General features: G+C 38.6%; 1 protein-coding gene across 4 annotated transcripts in view; it reads right to left on the bottom strand.

Annotated features, from left to right (window-relative positions):
* Window positions 1-792: 792 nt before the first annotated feature.
* The window catches only part of IGF1 (insulin like growth factor 1), an 83,170-nt gene continuing 68,161 nt past the window's right edge, over window positions 793-15,801 (bottom strand). For all 4 annotated transcript variants that reach the window (XM_050750244.1, XM_050750245.1, XM_050750246.1 and 1 more), the window contains one exon: window positions 793-7,498. In XM_050750244.1, the coding sequence (XP_050606201.1) occupies window positions 7,473-7,498 (26 nt within the window). In that variant the 3' untranslated portion in view covers window positions 793-7,472. The remainder of the gene's footprint in view (window positions 7,499-15,801) is intronic.

Below are 15,801 nucleotides of genomic sequence, written 5' to 3' on the forward strand. Positions count from 1 at the left end.
CACAATGACAGTCCCAGAGAGATTCTTGGATATCTTGAGGGAGCAAAGGTGGGAATGAATGTGAGATGGGACACCAATGGCACGTGAGAAAATATTAGAGAAAACTTTACTATGATTTCCTTAAAACTAAGTACAAAACTTACGAGACTTTTTTTATGTTTAGGTAACTTTCCAAATAGTTAATGAATTTTTAAAAAATGAAATGAGATGCTTTTAAACAAGAGGGAGATTACCAATCTTTATACCTTGTACTTCTATCTCTACTGTTGTGAGTTTGATATTCACAGTATCTATTCAGTAAAAAATTGGAATGATTTATTGAAATGAAAACTCAATGCTGAGAGATCACATTCTTATAAATCTCTTGGTATGGGAATGTATTAGATGCCATTTATATATTATGTGCCTTATTTGATATGTTTGAATCTTCTGGCAGGAGAATATTTTCCCAACCACTTTGTGTCAGGGATTATAAGTCACTGTTGGGTGACAGTGAGGGGATTTTATGTACAACTGCTTTATTGTTAATGCATATATTATACAATTCATACATCTCTTACATAGCTTTTGCAAGTCCTTTGAAACATATTTACTTTTAAATAGAATCTGTAAATTCTATGAGATATCTTCGTTTTTGTGTATGATTAGTTTTATTTTTCTGGGTATGTTTTCATGTTTAATTGTTGCAATGACCTTAATAAAAATGCTATATAACAGTAGAATTCTTAAGGAATGACACATTACACCAACATTATCCAAAAGAACTAATTAATCAAACATGACTAATTTTAATGTAATTACTAAAGAAAGATATACCATTTTATTATGACACTCTAGCCATACATTTTCAAAATATGCTTATTAAACAGTAAATGTAAGATAATGATTCAATTAGTTACATTTTTAGAAGTCATTAGGATTGATATTCCTCTGCCATAAGTGAATTGAGTAATAATTTCAAATACAATCAGAATTAATTTAATAAAAAATATGCTTTTCAACTAAGACAGATATAATGAATGGCCAGTCATTATTTTCTGGTTTCAAAGTAGCAGGGGAAATTAATTCAGTGTCTGTAAGTTTATTTATCACACTTGGCCTATAAGTGTGATAAAAATACATGAGGCAAAATACATGATGTAATCCCAATTCTCATAGTTCATTAACTCTTTTACCAAAAAGAGATCTGACATGGTATTTGGGGCCTTTATGTAAACTGAATATAAGCTGCATGATATTTGAAAGGTTTTGATATTTCGAAGAGACATTTTCATGATACACAGACACAGATAAAAGATGTAAGTAGACAGCTTGAGGTTTCAGAGTCCCTCCTGTGGTGTGTTTAGCAGCGGGTACAAGATAAATATCCAAACAAAATCAGATTAAGGGATTAACGGAAGTGACTTTGCTATAAGTTGGTGAGTGGGGTCAATGGGTGGCTTGAAAGGGATTTTAGAGCTCTGTTTTTATTTTTCCTACTTTACATCAGTGCATTTTGGGCAAAATAAAATGAGTAATGCTTACTTTTAGGCCTTAGTAATATTTAAAAAAAGGCAGATTCTAAGGATTGTGGAAGGTCATGTTTTTGAAAGTGACAGCTAATTCAGCTCAGGTAATTCAACTCAGAGTTTCTCAGGAGAAACTCTATCTCCATCTTAACTCATATTTCAGTTGGGCAGTAACATTTGGTTTTGTGTCCTCTCTTTTTTTTTTTTTAATTTTAAAAAAGCTTGGATTTTTTTCCCCTTGAAAGACCCCTATCAAAGATAGTTGAAGAATGAGGAGAGAAGGACCATGTTTACGATCAATGTAATCATACGTTAAGAGGGAACACATGGGCAGGGCGTGGTGGCTCACGCCTGTAATCCCAGCACTTTGGGAGGCTGAGGTGGGCAAATCACAAGGTCAGGAGTTCAAGACCAACCTGGCCAACATGGTGAAACCCCGTCTCTACTAAAAATACAAAAAATTAGCTGGACATGGTGGTGGGTGCCTGTAATCCCAGCTACTCGAGAGGCTAAAGCAGGAGAATCGCTTGAACTCAGGAGACAGAGGTTGCAGTGACCCGAGATCGTGCCACTGCACTCCAGCCTGGGGGACAGTATGAGACTCCATCTCAAAAAAAAAAAAAAAAGAGGGAACACGTGAAATATATGTTTTCAATGAGGTTCCTTTAATTCTAGAGTTTCAGCTTGGTCAGCCCTCTATAAAATTCTGAGGAAGATACTAAAATAATGACTGGGTTGGGATGGGGGCAGAATAAAGACGGCTTCAAAAATCCCCTGGGCCTCTGTCTTATCTGTGAGAGGTTTCTTTAAAAAACAAAAGCATTGTTCCAGATAGGGATTGATTATTTAAATTGATATCTTTATCCTGTACCATATGCACTTAAAGCTTCTGACAGTCTTCTTTCTTTTTTAAATAGAAATTACACAAAGAAAAGATATCTATGTATCACTTTCTAATACCTAACAGGAAGGTCTTATAAAATATTAAAATAGCAATAAGCAAATATGTACTACAGGATTAAACACTAGCATTGAAAACAAAACAAAATCCAAAACCAAGAATCAACAACATTTTCCTTTTGTTGCTGCCCCCCTACCAGATCTGGACTTTATGATCTTTGCAAGGGAGGGGCATAAAGTTTCACAATTCTTCTAATTTAAAATAAATGATGCCATTGCATAAATCAGATTTATCTATTGAAAATATTGGTGGAAAGCCCATGTGATCTGAATGGAAAGATTCTTTCTTATGAGGAGAGTCAAACAGGTTCTGCTCTAATAAATTAGCACAATCTTTTAAGATTAAAAATAGCAAAACATTTTAAATAGTCTGATTACAGCTTCAACAAGTCAAACATACATTTCTATCTAGCCTATAGTTTTAAAGACTCTATGTGGGTTTAACTTATTATTCCTCATTCCAATATAAAAAAAGAAGAAAAGAACCAAGTCATTTTGAGTATTAAGAAATTCATAAAGACTGTATAAAGTAAAAAAAAAAAAAAAAAAAAAACAAAAACAAGAAACAAAAAATTCTTCACAGATTGTTAGCCATCTCTTTCAACGATTTCTCATAAATTCTTTCTTTATCAGTAGATAACCCCCATCTCATAAGGAAATACTTTCCAACATTTCCCAAATGAGATCAGTGACTGCTTTTCATGAGAGCTACTGCTCTTTGAGATGTCTGGGTGAAGGGAGAATATCTTCTATAAACCAGTAAATGCCAAAAAATACCGAAGGGGGATTTGGCAGAAGCTATTTTTTTTTTTTACAGGTAAATCTATGTATTTTTTTCTCTTTGTTCTTATTTTCTCCACTTGCTGAGTATCTGTTTTAGAGCAGAGAGCACAAAAATCAATAAGGAACTTACTTATCTTTTAAGTTCTTCTATTTGGCCGTAAGATCTTTTTTCCCACATTTATTCTCCATGCTCTTGATCAACTTCAGAAGATTGGATAATATATTGCTAATTTTGCTAAGTTTGAGAGCCAACAAAACAATGGAGCCTTCTAACTTTAAAAAATTTCCATCTCCTGCCCCTGCACCCCCAAATTCACAATTTGGTGAACAGTACACTACTTGTGAGTGATAAAAAGTTGAAAGGTGGTGGTGGCTAGATAGACCTAATGCTATTTTATTAAGCCATCTATCTATAGAATTGTTGTTTTTATACTTTAAAAAAATATGTCTATGCTTTCTTTTTTTTCTTTTTTTCTTTTTTTTTTTTTAGTCAAGTACTTTCTTAAAGAAACAATAGCACCACATTGGCATAGCTGGCCAAACAATAAATGGGAAAGCAAAATGTGCTACATCTTTTATTCTAAGCCTTCTCCCAAGTGCATAAAATAGTAACAGAAACCCTGGAGCCATAGAGCATGAGATGGTTTCATCTACACAAAGATTGATGTTCCAAGGACAGGAAGGATTCTCAAGGGAAGACAGGCTTTTGTTTGTTTGTTTTTTAATAAAATTTCCAAGGAAGTGATTTCTTTTCAGTATCCCATTGGATCCTTAGGGTGAACGTGTGTGTGTGTCTGTGTGTGTGTGTCTGTATCTGCGTCTGTGTCTGTGTATGTAGGGTGGGTGTTGAGAGATTTTTCATATCCCTAGAAGAGTGGATTCTGATGCGGCACTGCATTAACTTTTCAGGGGAACCACCTCATCTTAAAAAGTTCAAATAATACTTTGATACTATTTGGGGAAGAGAGAACAGAAATTTGACCTAAGTATCGAGGATGGTCAATTAAATTGGAAATAAGCCTAAGAGTTGAAAGCTCATTCCTACCAATGTTTACCATTCTTTTACAAATATCTTGAAATGGCCTCATTCAAGAATTATAAAGCAATCTAATTCTGAAGCAAAGCTTGTAAAATGTTGGGTTGTGATATTTTGTTTGCTCCTTTCTATGAAATCCGAGTCATTCTGCTGGAGTATATAGTAATCGACTGACTTCCAGGGTTTGCATCAATTTGTCTTCTAGTGTTAATTCATTAAAAAATAAAATAGTGAATTGGTATAATGAGTTATTTTCAATTTATTTATGATCCAGTTGGGGAGGATTATGTGTTGGAAAAAGTTAAGAAAGATAATATGGCAATGCATCTTTCAGCTTTTCTCCTTGGGGGATTTTTGACTGTGGATAGAATTAAGTGAAGGAAATAAGTCATAGACAGTCTCAGAATTATCACATCTAACTATGACAGAAAACACGTAAGTCTGCAGAAGTCTGCCTATAAAGTTTTGTTGAGAGGGAATAATTTTAAAAGGTACACACTGGGGACAAGAAATAAAAAGAAGTGCCATCTTGGGAAGAGGAGTCCAGTATCTTATTCCACAGAACCTGTATGTCTGGAAAACAGGTAGAGGGCAAAAATGATGTATAGTTTCTTTTACATCTGTCCATAGTGATTGGAATATTGCTAAGCATGCTTGAGGTGCTCAATTCAAATAATGTTAGACTGAGAGTTAAAATACTTGTTGACTGAACAGGAGTGCTGGCTCCACTAAATGCGGCCTTCTTTTTGCAGATATTCAGAGATCCAGGGAGTCTTTTTTTTCCTGGCCTCTGATCCTTGAGGTGACCCAGTGGGAGAAAAACTGAAGATGTTCTTTTTGTTTTTCATATAGACTTTCCAAGAATGTAAAATATACAATTTGCATGAAATAATTAAGCCTGGATACTTTTAACCAAAAAGTCCTAAGGTGAATAAAAAGATCTGAATGTTGGATAACTCATTGTTCTAATGAGAAAATCTTGATCTACAGATGGGGATCATTTTCTAGGCTATGATGGACTAGTACACTAACCAGTGGACTTTCTTGATACCAATTTTCAGCTGAATGGATAAAACATATTCACAGAGAGCTAGGGGCTACCCTTCTAAACAGGCATGGGAAATTTCTTGTTTTGATGGAAGTTTTTGCCTTTCAATTGGCAACTCTAGTCAAGCAAGTTTTAACACAATTTTTAAAAAATGTATATACAGCTAAGAATAAGAGTAAAGTTTTTTAAAGAAGATAACTTTGTGACTTTTTATTAGATATTATTTTAATATTTCAAATTTGGGGTCATTTTCCTTATATTGCCTAGAAAAGAAGGAAGTATCATGTTTTTCAAAATGAATAGAATATTATTTATAGTATTAAACAAGGTTTTACTAGATATATAGTAACTGCATAGAAGAGTCAGTGAGTGCTAACAAATAGAGTAATTAACTCCCCTTTCACTGGTAGAAATCTCTTTGTTTTTCTCCTTTTTTCTTTTCCTTTCTCTCTTTTCACTTATCTTTGTATTCATAAAACCAAATGCAGAATTCAAAATCAAATTGAAAATCACATGCTTCTCACATATTTTAAAAAGTGTTTTAAAAGAGATTGAGCTGTTAGCTTTTAACAACTAGTTAGTTGGCCAGTTATTTGGATAGTTTCACTGACAAGAACTGAGATGTCAGGAGCATTCAATTCACCAATCTCTAGCTATGCTATGAATGGGTTATTTATAGAATTCCTTGCATCTCAGCAACTCAAGCACCCTGATGTTGCACCCTTACAGCAACCCAGGGTAAAAAAAATCTGAATCTTTATCTTTTTAAACCTTATACCACCCCTTTGAGGTAGGTAGATGACATATTGCCCCCATTTTGCAGATGAGGAAACTGAGGCACAGAGAGGTGAAGTGACTTGCCCAAGGTCACACAGTGGTGAGTCCATGACACAGCTGGCAGATGTTTGTTTCTTCAGTGAGAAAAAGAAACCAGGACTGCTAAAATTCCTAGCCTTCTGCTTTTTCCATTCCACAGTTTCCTCTCTGGACTTGCCAGTCCAATTTGCATCAGTGGACTTTTGTGTCTGAAGTTCCTCTTGGAAGGCATAATTATGGGGACTTTGCCTTCTTTCCCAAATGGATGGCGTTTTCAGTACCCTTCCCCTTGTGTCATCTTTGGCTCCAGGCTTCCCCTATTGTTTTGCTTTCACCTATTACCGTTTTGGCCAGACTCTTTCATATAACAAACTACAAAATAGCACCATTATACTAAAAAACAGAGTTTTACATACTGTTTGATATATCCTGTATAATTGATATGCTAAATTTACATAGTGCTCTATATGGAAAAAATAAAAAGAGGAAAGTTACTAATTACGTTGCACATTAACTCATCATTTGAAGGAACTGTTTTGAGTTGAAGAAACTTTCTATGTTTAAAATATATGCCTGAAAATGATTGGCCTCAAAGTTGCAACTATTTGCATTATTCTTTTTTGTAAGCATGATGTGGAAAAATAAAGCTTTGTGTCTAAAATAAAATGCATCCAACTTATATTTGGTACAAATGCCACAGATGGAATCTTGTGGGTTAGAAATTGGTGTGCTTCTTGACGACTTGCTGCTGCTTTTGAGGAGGCCAAATTCGGCAAATATAAAGGTTATGAAGGGAGGTGGTGGGTATAGACTAACAAGATTATCAGACACTGTAAAACAAACAGCCCGTGTTGTGTAGAAAGAAGTGCAAATAAGGAAACAATTCATAAACCACTTAGACAAGGTTGCTGAATGAATGGCTCCAGCAGCCAAGATTCAGAGAGGAATTTAGTGCAACTGGATCTATACAACACCCATGCATTTGTGGCTCTTGAGAGGCAGGGACTAAGAGATATATATATATATATATATTTTCTTTTCTATAGAACATTATTGATAAAGGATCAACAGCAATCTACCAACTCCAGGACCATTTTTGCAAGGTGCAAATCACTCCTAAAGACAATGTTGGAATGTTTACTTGTGTATTTCATTGGGGGAAACGCCCATCTTTTAAATGTTATCAAACTTATTTTTTGGTAGGTGTTCCAAAGTTTAACAGGTAACTCGTGCAGAGCAAAGGATCCTGCGGTGGCATGTCACTCTTCACTCCTCAGGAGGGTCTTCCTACATTCTGTAGTTCTTGTTTCCTGCACTCCCTCTACTTGCGTTCTTCAAATGTACTTCCTATAAATAAGGAAGAAAAAGTGACATTAACTCGATGAAGTTTTATGTAACCATCTATTTCTAACACTGGGTTTCAACCTTCCGTATCATACGCCTTACCAGTTGAGCTAATAGAGAGCTTGAACCTTGGTTTTCCTGAGAAGGGCATATATAGGTGGACAGGCCCTTAGTACTTTTGCCAAATCTCACTCAGTGACCTTTATGTACCCCTGGTGGCGTGAATACCACAGGCAGCTTTATAATCACACAAAGATGAGATTTGATTCATCTGCTTCTATCACAGATTCATTGATTAAAAGGAGATCCTGAAAAATCCAGCCCTCTGGCCTCTAGATCCTTTCCTAGGAAGAAAAAAAATCAATCACATTTTGGGTTCATCCTCTGTTGTTTTATTGTAGTTTGTTCTGTTTTAATTTTTGTAAAAAAGAGATATTTATTTTTCATTGTTTTTCTTGTTTTCCTCTAGAGCAAGGCAGAGTTTTAGAAATCGAAGATTAGGAAATCTTATAATTTTAAGTCTGTAAAATCACAGACATACTGGGCTGAGCTCAACTCATAGCTCTTCTATTTTCTAGCTATGTAAACTTGTACGAGTGGCAATCTCTTGTGTTTCAGTTTCTTCATCCATAAACTAGGGTAACAATAATATCTACCTTATAGGATCAAAGATTAAATTTTATATATATATATATATATATATATATACACACACACACACACATACATACATACACTCACAATAGACCTGGAACATGGTAAGCACTACATAAGTATTAGCTGCTGTTATTATTATTAACTCATTTTTCCTCTTCTTAGTATTGTCACCTTTATTGGAAAGTAACCGTGCCAAGACTAAAAGTCCTGGGTTCCTAATTTGGTGTTACCATTCACTGATCAACAAGCAATGATGTTATCTTAAGGATATTGAGGGTTTTTTTTCTTGAACAGGGTCTCTCTCTGTTGCCCAGGCTGGAGTGCTGTGGTGCCATCTCAGCTCACTGCAACCTCTGCCTTCCAGGCTTACACAATCCTCCTGCCTCAGCCTCCTGAGTAGCTGCGACCACAGGTACATGCCACCATGCCTTGATAATTTTTTTTTTTTTTTGTAGACATGGGGTTTTGCTATATTGCCCAGGCTGGTCTTCAACTAGTGGACTCAGGTGATCCACCCGGCCTTGGTCTCCCAAAGTGCTGGCATTCCAGGCATGAGCCACTATACCCGGCCTGGATATTGAGTTTTGTTTAGAATAGAAGCCCTGTGAGAGCAGAGATGTGTCTGTCTGTTCACTGTTATAGTCCCAGTATCTAGAACAGTGTCCAGGTTATTGCAGGTACTCAATAAATATCTGTAAAATGAGTGAAATGAATGAATGTGTATGAGGGATCCCCTCGTGATGTGCAGAACTAAGTCATTATATTATAATACTTTTCCTGTAGTTATTATTTTATCCTTGAATGTATTTAAATTGCAAAGTATGTAGACAGGAGTTTTGAAATAAAATCAAAGAGGAGCTGGCACTTATATGCATAAACCTGAGGTACATCTTTTTTTTGGTTTTACCTCTAGGCAGAGAGCCCTCTACAGAAGGATGTAACGGATAATTATTGGTATAGAATGAGGTTCATAACCAGAAACAAAAGTTCTCTCCATGATACCTGGAATCTTCAAACTGTTCCTTCTGGCTAAGGTGATGAACACCCACACAGTCACGACATTGTGAGGAGCTAAAGCACATTTGAGATTACTCAGACCTGAGACCTGGAGAAGGTGAGAGGTTTTAATATGAAGGCTGGGGAAAAAGATCAACTGCCACCCCTCGGAAATAATGCCTATTGGCCAAGGTTCACAGGGATCTGGCAGTTTTTCTTACACATGTTTTCCAGTTCTACTTGGAACATTAGAGTTATCACCAAGTCCTTCATGAAAGGTAGTTAGCATTGTATGAGTTGATGGTCAACATCTTGTACTGACTGAGTAGAAGTAAGATGGCATTATTGTGTAAAAACATTCAAATAGCTCAGTGACCACTGCAAAAAGGAAAAAAAAGCTGGTAGAAAGAAACTGGGCATTTGCATAGAATAACTTGAAATGCCATCTGTTTTAAATCCTGGCACTTTCCCTCAAATATCACAAAAGACCACTTAAGATATATTTGTTATGGTGCAAAGCATCTACTGCTAAGCTCCCGGTAAACTTGTGTTTTTCTTTTGTTTTTGTTTTGAGTTGGAGTCTCGCTCTGTTGCCCAGGCTGGAGTGCAATGGTGCGTTCTCAGTTCACTGCAACCTCTGCCCCCTGGGTTCAAGCGATTCTCCTGCCTCAGCCTCCCTAGTAGCTGGAATTACAGGTGCCTGCCACCATGCCCAGTTAATTTTTGTACTTTTTAGTAGAGATGGGGTTTTATCATATTGGCCATGTTGGTCTCAAACTCCTGACCTTGTGATCCACCTGTTTTGGCCTCCCAAAGTGCTGGGATTACAGGTGTGAGCTAAACTTGTGTTTTTAATCTTACATTGGGTTCTGCTTTCCTTTTTTTTTTTTTTTTTTTTTTGAGTTGGAGTCTCACTCTGTCACCCAGGCTGCAGTGCAGTGATGCGATCTAGGCTCACTGTAACCTCTGCCTCCTGGTTCAAGTGATTCTCATGCCTCAGCCTCCCAAGTAGCTGGGATTACAGGTGAGTGCCATCATGCCCAGCTAATTTTTTGTATTTTTAGTAGAGACGGGGTTTTGCCGTGTTGGCCAGGCTGGTCTTGAACTCCTGACCTCAGGTGATCTGCCTGCCTCAGCCTCCTGAAGTGCTGGGATTACAGGTGTAAGCCACCATGACTGGCCGTGTTCTGCTTTCTTATAGGAGTTCTCTAGAAAAATGAGAGAAGGACACATGGGGCCACAGAATAGCATCATTAACATTCCCAAATTCCTTGAAACGTTTTTGTTCAATTCTCAATCAACACTGTTGATGGTCTGTAGCTCATCAAATCCCCAAAATAGATATTACTAAGGATGCCATCTCTCTGCCTAACTACTAACCAAATTAATTAACAGGCAGAGAAACACACTAATTTGAATTTTACCTTTTGTTTTTCTGTTTAAGAGACATACCAGCTCCAAATAAGAAGATCTTTAAGCATCTGCAATGCCCAAACTTAGAAAATATTCAGGAATGAAATGGGAACAAATTAAAAGAAAGCCTCATAAAGCATTTAATCTCCATTCTTCCTCTCAAGCCAAATTAATCCCAAATTTCTGCAAGAAAACATTAAGGCACCATCTATGCTTTACTCTTTAAATTAGTGGGGGGCTATAGCAAAAAGAATTGAGGTTAGATTGGCCAACCACATACATCTTACTTTTCGTATCCAATAGAGAGATTCTTTTTCTTTTCTCTCAAAGCACAAGGCATAAAGTGTAAAGTCTGAGCAGAGGGATCCCCTGGTCTGTTTCTTCTGGGTCTGTCTCAGCATCACAGCAAAGCCAGGGGCTGAGACTCACTTGAGTGAAGCAGATGCTGTGCCAAGTAGCATGGTTCCCATGCACACACGTGCACGGTGGAGGCCATTCAAACCAGCTGGGTTGTCGTCTGGTTTGCATTTGGCTCTCTTCCCAGGCTGTCACATGTGACTTCTTTGTTGCAGACAATGACAGTGACAAAACAAAAGCACTCAGGCACTTGGTCTCAGTTGCATCTGTTGCTTTGCTCATTGTCTTAACTTAATTACGCTGGCCACCCTTGACAATGGGCGGCAAGTGGAGGCATGTTAGAAGCAGCCGTCATCATCGGAGCTGGCACCCACCTTCGGTGCACTTCTTGAAGGGTTATGAAACTGTCCCACATTCAGTCAAGCAAAAACTTTTCACTTCAACAGCTTGTCCAAGACAAACAAACCAGCTGAAACTGTTTCTAGTATGCAAGTAGACAGATTTTTAAAAGGAAAACAGTAGTGAGTAAATACTGTTTCCTATTGACACCGACGAAGGTAAGACTATTAAGAAAACGTTGATCCTCCAGCTCACTGGGGTTGGTTAAAGATGTTTACCCTTCAGGGGAGGCCGAGGCGGGCGGATCACAAGGTCAGGAGATCGAGACCACAGTGAAACCCCGTCTACTAAAAAAAATACAAAAAATTAGCCGGGCGCGGTGGCGGGCGCCTGTAGTCCCAGCTACTCAGGAGGCTGAGGCTGGAGAATGGCGGGAACCCGGGAGGCGGAGCTTGCAGTGAGCCGAGATCGCGCCACTGCACTCCAGCCTGGGCAACAGCGTGAGACTCCGTCTCAAAAAAAAAAAAAAAAAAAAAAAAAAAAAAAAAAAAAAAAAAAAAGATGTTTACCCTTCAGAAGGAAAGGTTAACCAACTCATTAGGAAATAAGTTTGTGGAGGGTTTAATTTGTGATATATATGATTACCCATTATGTACAGACACACATATTTACGGCGCTAGAAAAGGCCCTGAAGAGGCCATTCACCTTCTCCCATTATCTCTTGGTTCTTATCCTAGCTCCAAGCTTTCCTTTGGAAACCTATCCACAGACTTTTCAGATAAGATCACTGTGCCAAGTGTGGTGGCTCACACCTGTAATCCCAGCACTTTGGGAGGCTGAGATGGGCAGATCACTTGAGGTCAGGAGTTCGAGACCAGCCTGGCCAACATGGTGAAACTCCGTCTCTCCTAAAAATACAAAAAATTAGCCTGGTGTGATGGCGTGTGCCTGTAGCTTCAGCTACTAGGGAGGCTGAGGCAGGAGAATTGCTTGAATCCGGGAGGCGGAGGTTGCAGTGAGCTGAGATTGTGACACTGCATTCCAGCCTTGGCGACAGAGTGAAACTCTGTCTCCAAAAAAAAAAGATCACTGAGGACTAATAACAGTGGCAATAATAATAATGTTGCGTAACATTTGCAGAGGCTTTACAGTTTACAATATAATATCACTGAATCCTGACAATCACCATGTGAGGTTATGCGGTGTTATTCCTGTCAGTCCCATGTACAAGCTGAGGCTCGCTAAGATTTAGTAATATGCTTGAGGTCACAGAGGAACAAACTGATAGACCAAGGGCTAAGATAATAACAGTTCCCATTACTTGAACATTTGTTATGTGCTGGGGATTGTGGTATGTACGTAAATTACATATATTTTCTTTTTTCCTATAGTTCTCTCAGGGATAAGTACTACTGTCTTGACTGTTTTATCTTTAAGGAATCTGAAACCTAGGGTAAACAACTTGCCTAATTTCTTATGATGGAGATGTAATAGTGGTTGGAATTTGGACCTATTCCTTCTGATTCTGGAGCTCACCAGTTAACCACTCCGCTAAACTGCCTCCCCAAGAGGTAAAAAATATCTAGTGCTTTCAAGTCCAGATCTCTTTCCAATAGCAATAGTTGATAATATCATGAGCTGCCCCTGCTCCCAGATGGGGGAAGATGCTGGTTTAGAGGGCAAGGCCGTGCCATGGGACAGAAGACTCAACGAGGAGGGGGAGTATTACCACAAGCTGGGACCCATTTGTAATGGTATTTATAGAAGTCTAGGAGCACAGTATTCAATTAGCAAAAGCAAACTCCCTGGATATTATAACCCCTTTTTTTCTTCCCCACCCCACCCGCCGCCCCCCACCTGCCCCCCAGCTATCTTTATGAGATTTTGCCTGACAGATAGAATCTAAAAGGATAAAAATAGGCTCTTTAAACTTCAGGGAGGAAGCAGTGATGTTTTCAGTAGACTATGTTTCCATCTCCACCCACTCCAAACAAGTTAAGTATTGTATGACATGAAGTCTAGGAAAAGCCTGGCACTCTATAAAAAATACTGGGAAAATTCTGTCCAGCATGGAATATCAGCAGCTTATTGTACAGCATAAAGTACTAACTCAGCATTGACCTTCTTCCAAAAAGGGCTAAATGAGAAGAAAAGAGCAGTGGATGATTGGAAAGCAGGCTCAGATATCAGCCCTTTACCTGTTGAAAGGGACGTGCTATAGCAATTTTGCTGGCTTGGCCTGGGGACATGTGAAATGGTGGAGGATGATTTAGATGTCTCAGTATTAACTTTGATATCTCTGCTTCAGGGAATCACAGTTCAAATTCCAGGAGAGTTGGATCAGTTTTTCCTCTCTGGCAGCCAGGTAAAGCGAGGGTCATGTGATCTACTCAGCACTTTGGGATATGACTTTAAAACCAAAGAACAAGGTGCACATTTTGAGAAACCTGTACTCCTCGTTTATGTGGCTGCTTCTTTAACAGAGTAAGGGACATGTACTTACTGGACACAGTTTTGGTCAGCCCAGCGTCACGTTTTTTTCTGGAAACCTCACCCCACTTTTTATGTGGTTGTGGAAATTCCCCCACCCCCTGCCACTACAACGCTCTTCTTTGGCTCTAGTGGATCGGACCAGGGCAGGCCCCTCCCAAGAGCCAGTGACCAAGCGTGGTGGGGACATCGAGGCAGACCTATTTCTGAGAGACACAGAAATTTGTTGGGCAACTTTATTGCCCAACTTTAGCTCAAAAACTCTGTGATGACTTTACTGAACTTTCCTTAGACCATAGACCCACCTAAAATGTTTCCAACCAATCTGCTCTCCCTCTCTTCTTCCCTTGGGCTCAGGCTTGCCTTGCAATCTGATGGCTTTGCCTATCCTCCCCTATTTCGGTTCACACATTAATTCCCCCTAATAAAACTCCTGTTCATTTAACACCTTCTCATCTTCTGTTCCTTGGAGGACCTCGTCTTACGCATCTGGTTTGAATCCTAGCTCTCCCCCACGGTAGTTGTGTGACCTTTGATAATCACTACATTGTGCTGTCCTCAATTTCCTCTTCTGTAAAATGAAAGGGTGGGGTAAGAGCACCTACCTCAGAGTGGTGTTGTAACTGGATGTAATAACCCTCAGTCATTTACCTGGCATGGGGTAAAAGTTGGGTGCAGGAGGGTCTACTGTTTAGAAAAAACTTGAACCTAATTGTTAGCACCATCAGTCTGTTCTGGCTTGTGTGCTGTAAGAGCCCTCTCTGCGTCTACGTTTGTTCAAGCATTGATGTTCTGTAGGGTAAATTCTGCATGTTTGTCTCTCCACTAAAACATCAGTTCCTTGAGAGCAGGTAGAATATTTCCTTCACTTCTATATCCTCCCCAGACCCAAGCAAAGTGCTTGAGCAAAGTGGCAAACCAGGAAATGCTCATTAAATGGACGCAAATTTCCTGCAGGAATGATGGAATGGAGTCAGGTCAACAGCAAATGTTGCATGGCTGCTTACTTTTCCTCCTGTGGTATTCTCTACAAGGACAAATAGCATGGAACCCCCTTGCATCTCATACAAGTGACAGGTTGTATATGGTAAATATCAACTAAGAAATGCAGGAGAGAGTGCAGTGCTTGATTAACACACTGTGGTCTGTCTATCTCGGGTTTGTATTCTGCTCGACCACTTGTTAGCCCAAGACGTTGGTGAGACACTTAGCCATACTCAGCCTGAGATTTCCTATCTATACAATAGTGATAATTGTGGTACTCACTCTGCAAGCTTCATGTGAAGATTAAATGAGGTGATTCCCTATAATCCTTGCCACAGGGCAAGTACCTAATCAATATCAGCTATTATGATCTTTTAAATTTACTTTTTAATTGTTACTATTGTCAAAGCAGTTTCCATGCTAGAGTGCTGCCCTTTCTCCTGCTGAATGTGGGGAAACAGTAGCTACCTCCTTAGTTTCCAGAGCTCCCTTGAGTGCTGGGAGAGTGGACTTACAGCTCTGTTTTCTAGTGACTGGGGCATTCCTAGGAATCCTCAGGAGTCAAAGGACTTTATTCCAAGATTATCTTGACTTAGCAACTTTCTTACTCTTTAAAGACTACCACCTGACTCTATTTCAAATATTTCTGCCTGTGATTTAAAAAATCTCTATCAAAATGGTTTAAAAGCCTGGGGAACAAAGAAAACAAAATGCCAAGGGTAGTTTCCCTTGCTGACAAGCGGTGTTTATGTTGCCTTTAATAGTCATGAAGGATGTTGTAAAATACTTCAGGATCAGGGCTCCCCAGACTGTTGATTTCATGGGCAGCTTGTTTAGTTAGCTGTTTGTTTGTGTTACATTTTTAAATTTAAAAAATGTTTAAGCTTAGTATCTTTCGCAGAGGGAGTTGATTTTGGAATTGTTGAAAGGTTCAAATGTGGTATTTTAAAAAGTGAAACACCAGACTCTAGCGATTCTGCTGATATATGTTAAAGATTCAGCACATTTGTACCTAAAAACTGGATTTGGTTATTCTTTTTCTCTTAAGCCTCCGAAATGTCGTTGTTTCA

The sequence above is a fragment of the Macaca thibetana genome, chromosome 11, assembly GCF_024542745.1.
Source record: "Macaca thibetana thibetana isolate TM-01 chromosome 11, ASM2454274v1, whole genome shotgun sequence".
Lineage (NCBI taxonomy): Eukaryota > Metazoa > Chordata > Mammalia > Primates > Cercopithecidae > Macaca > Macaca thibetana.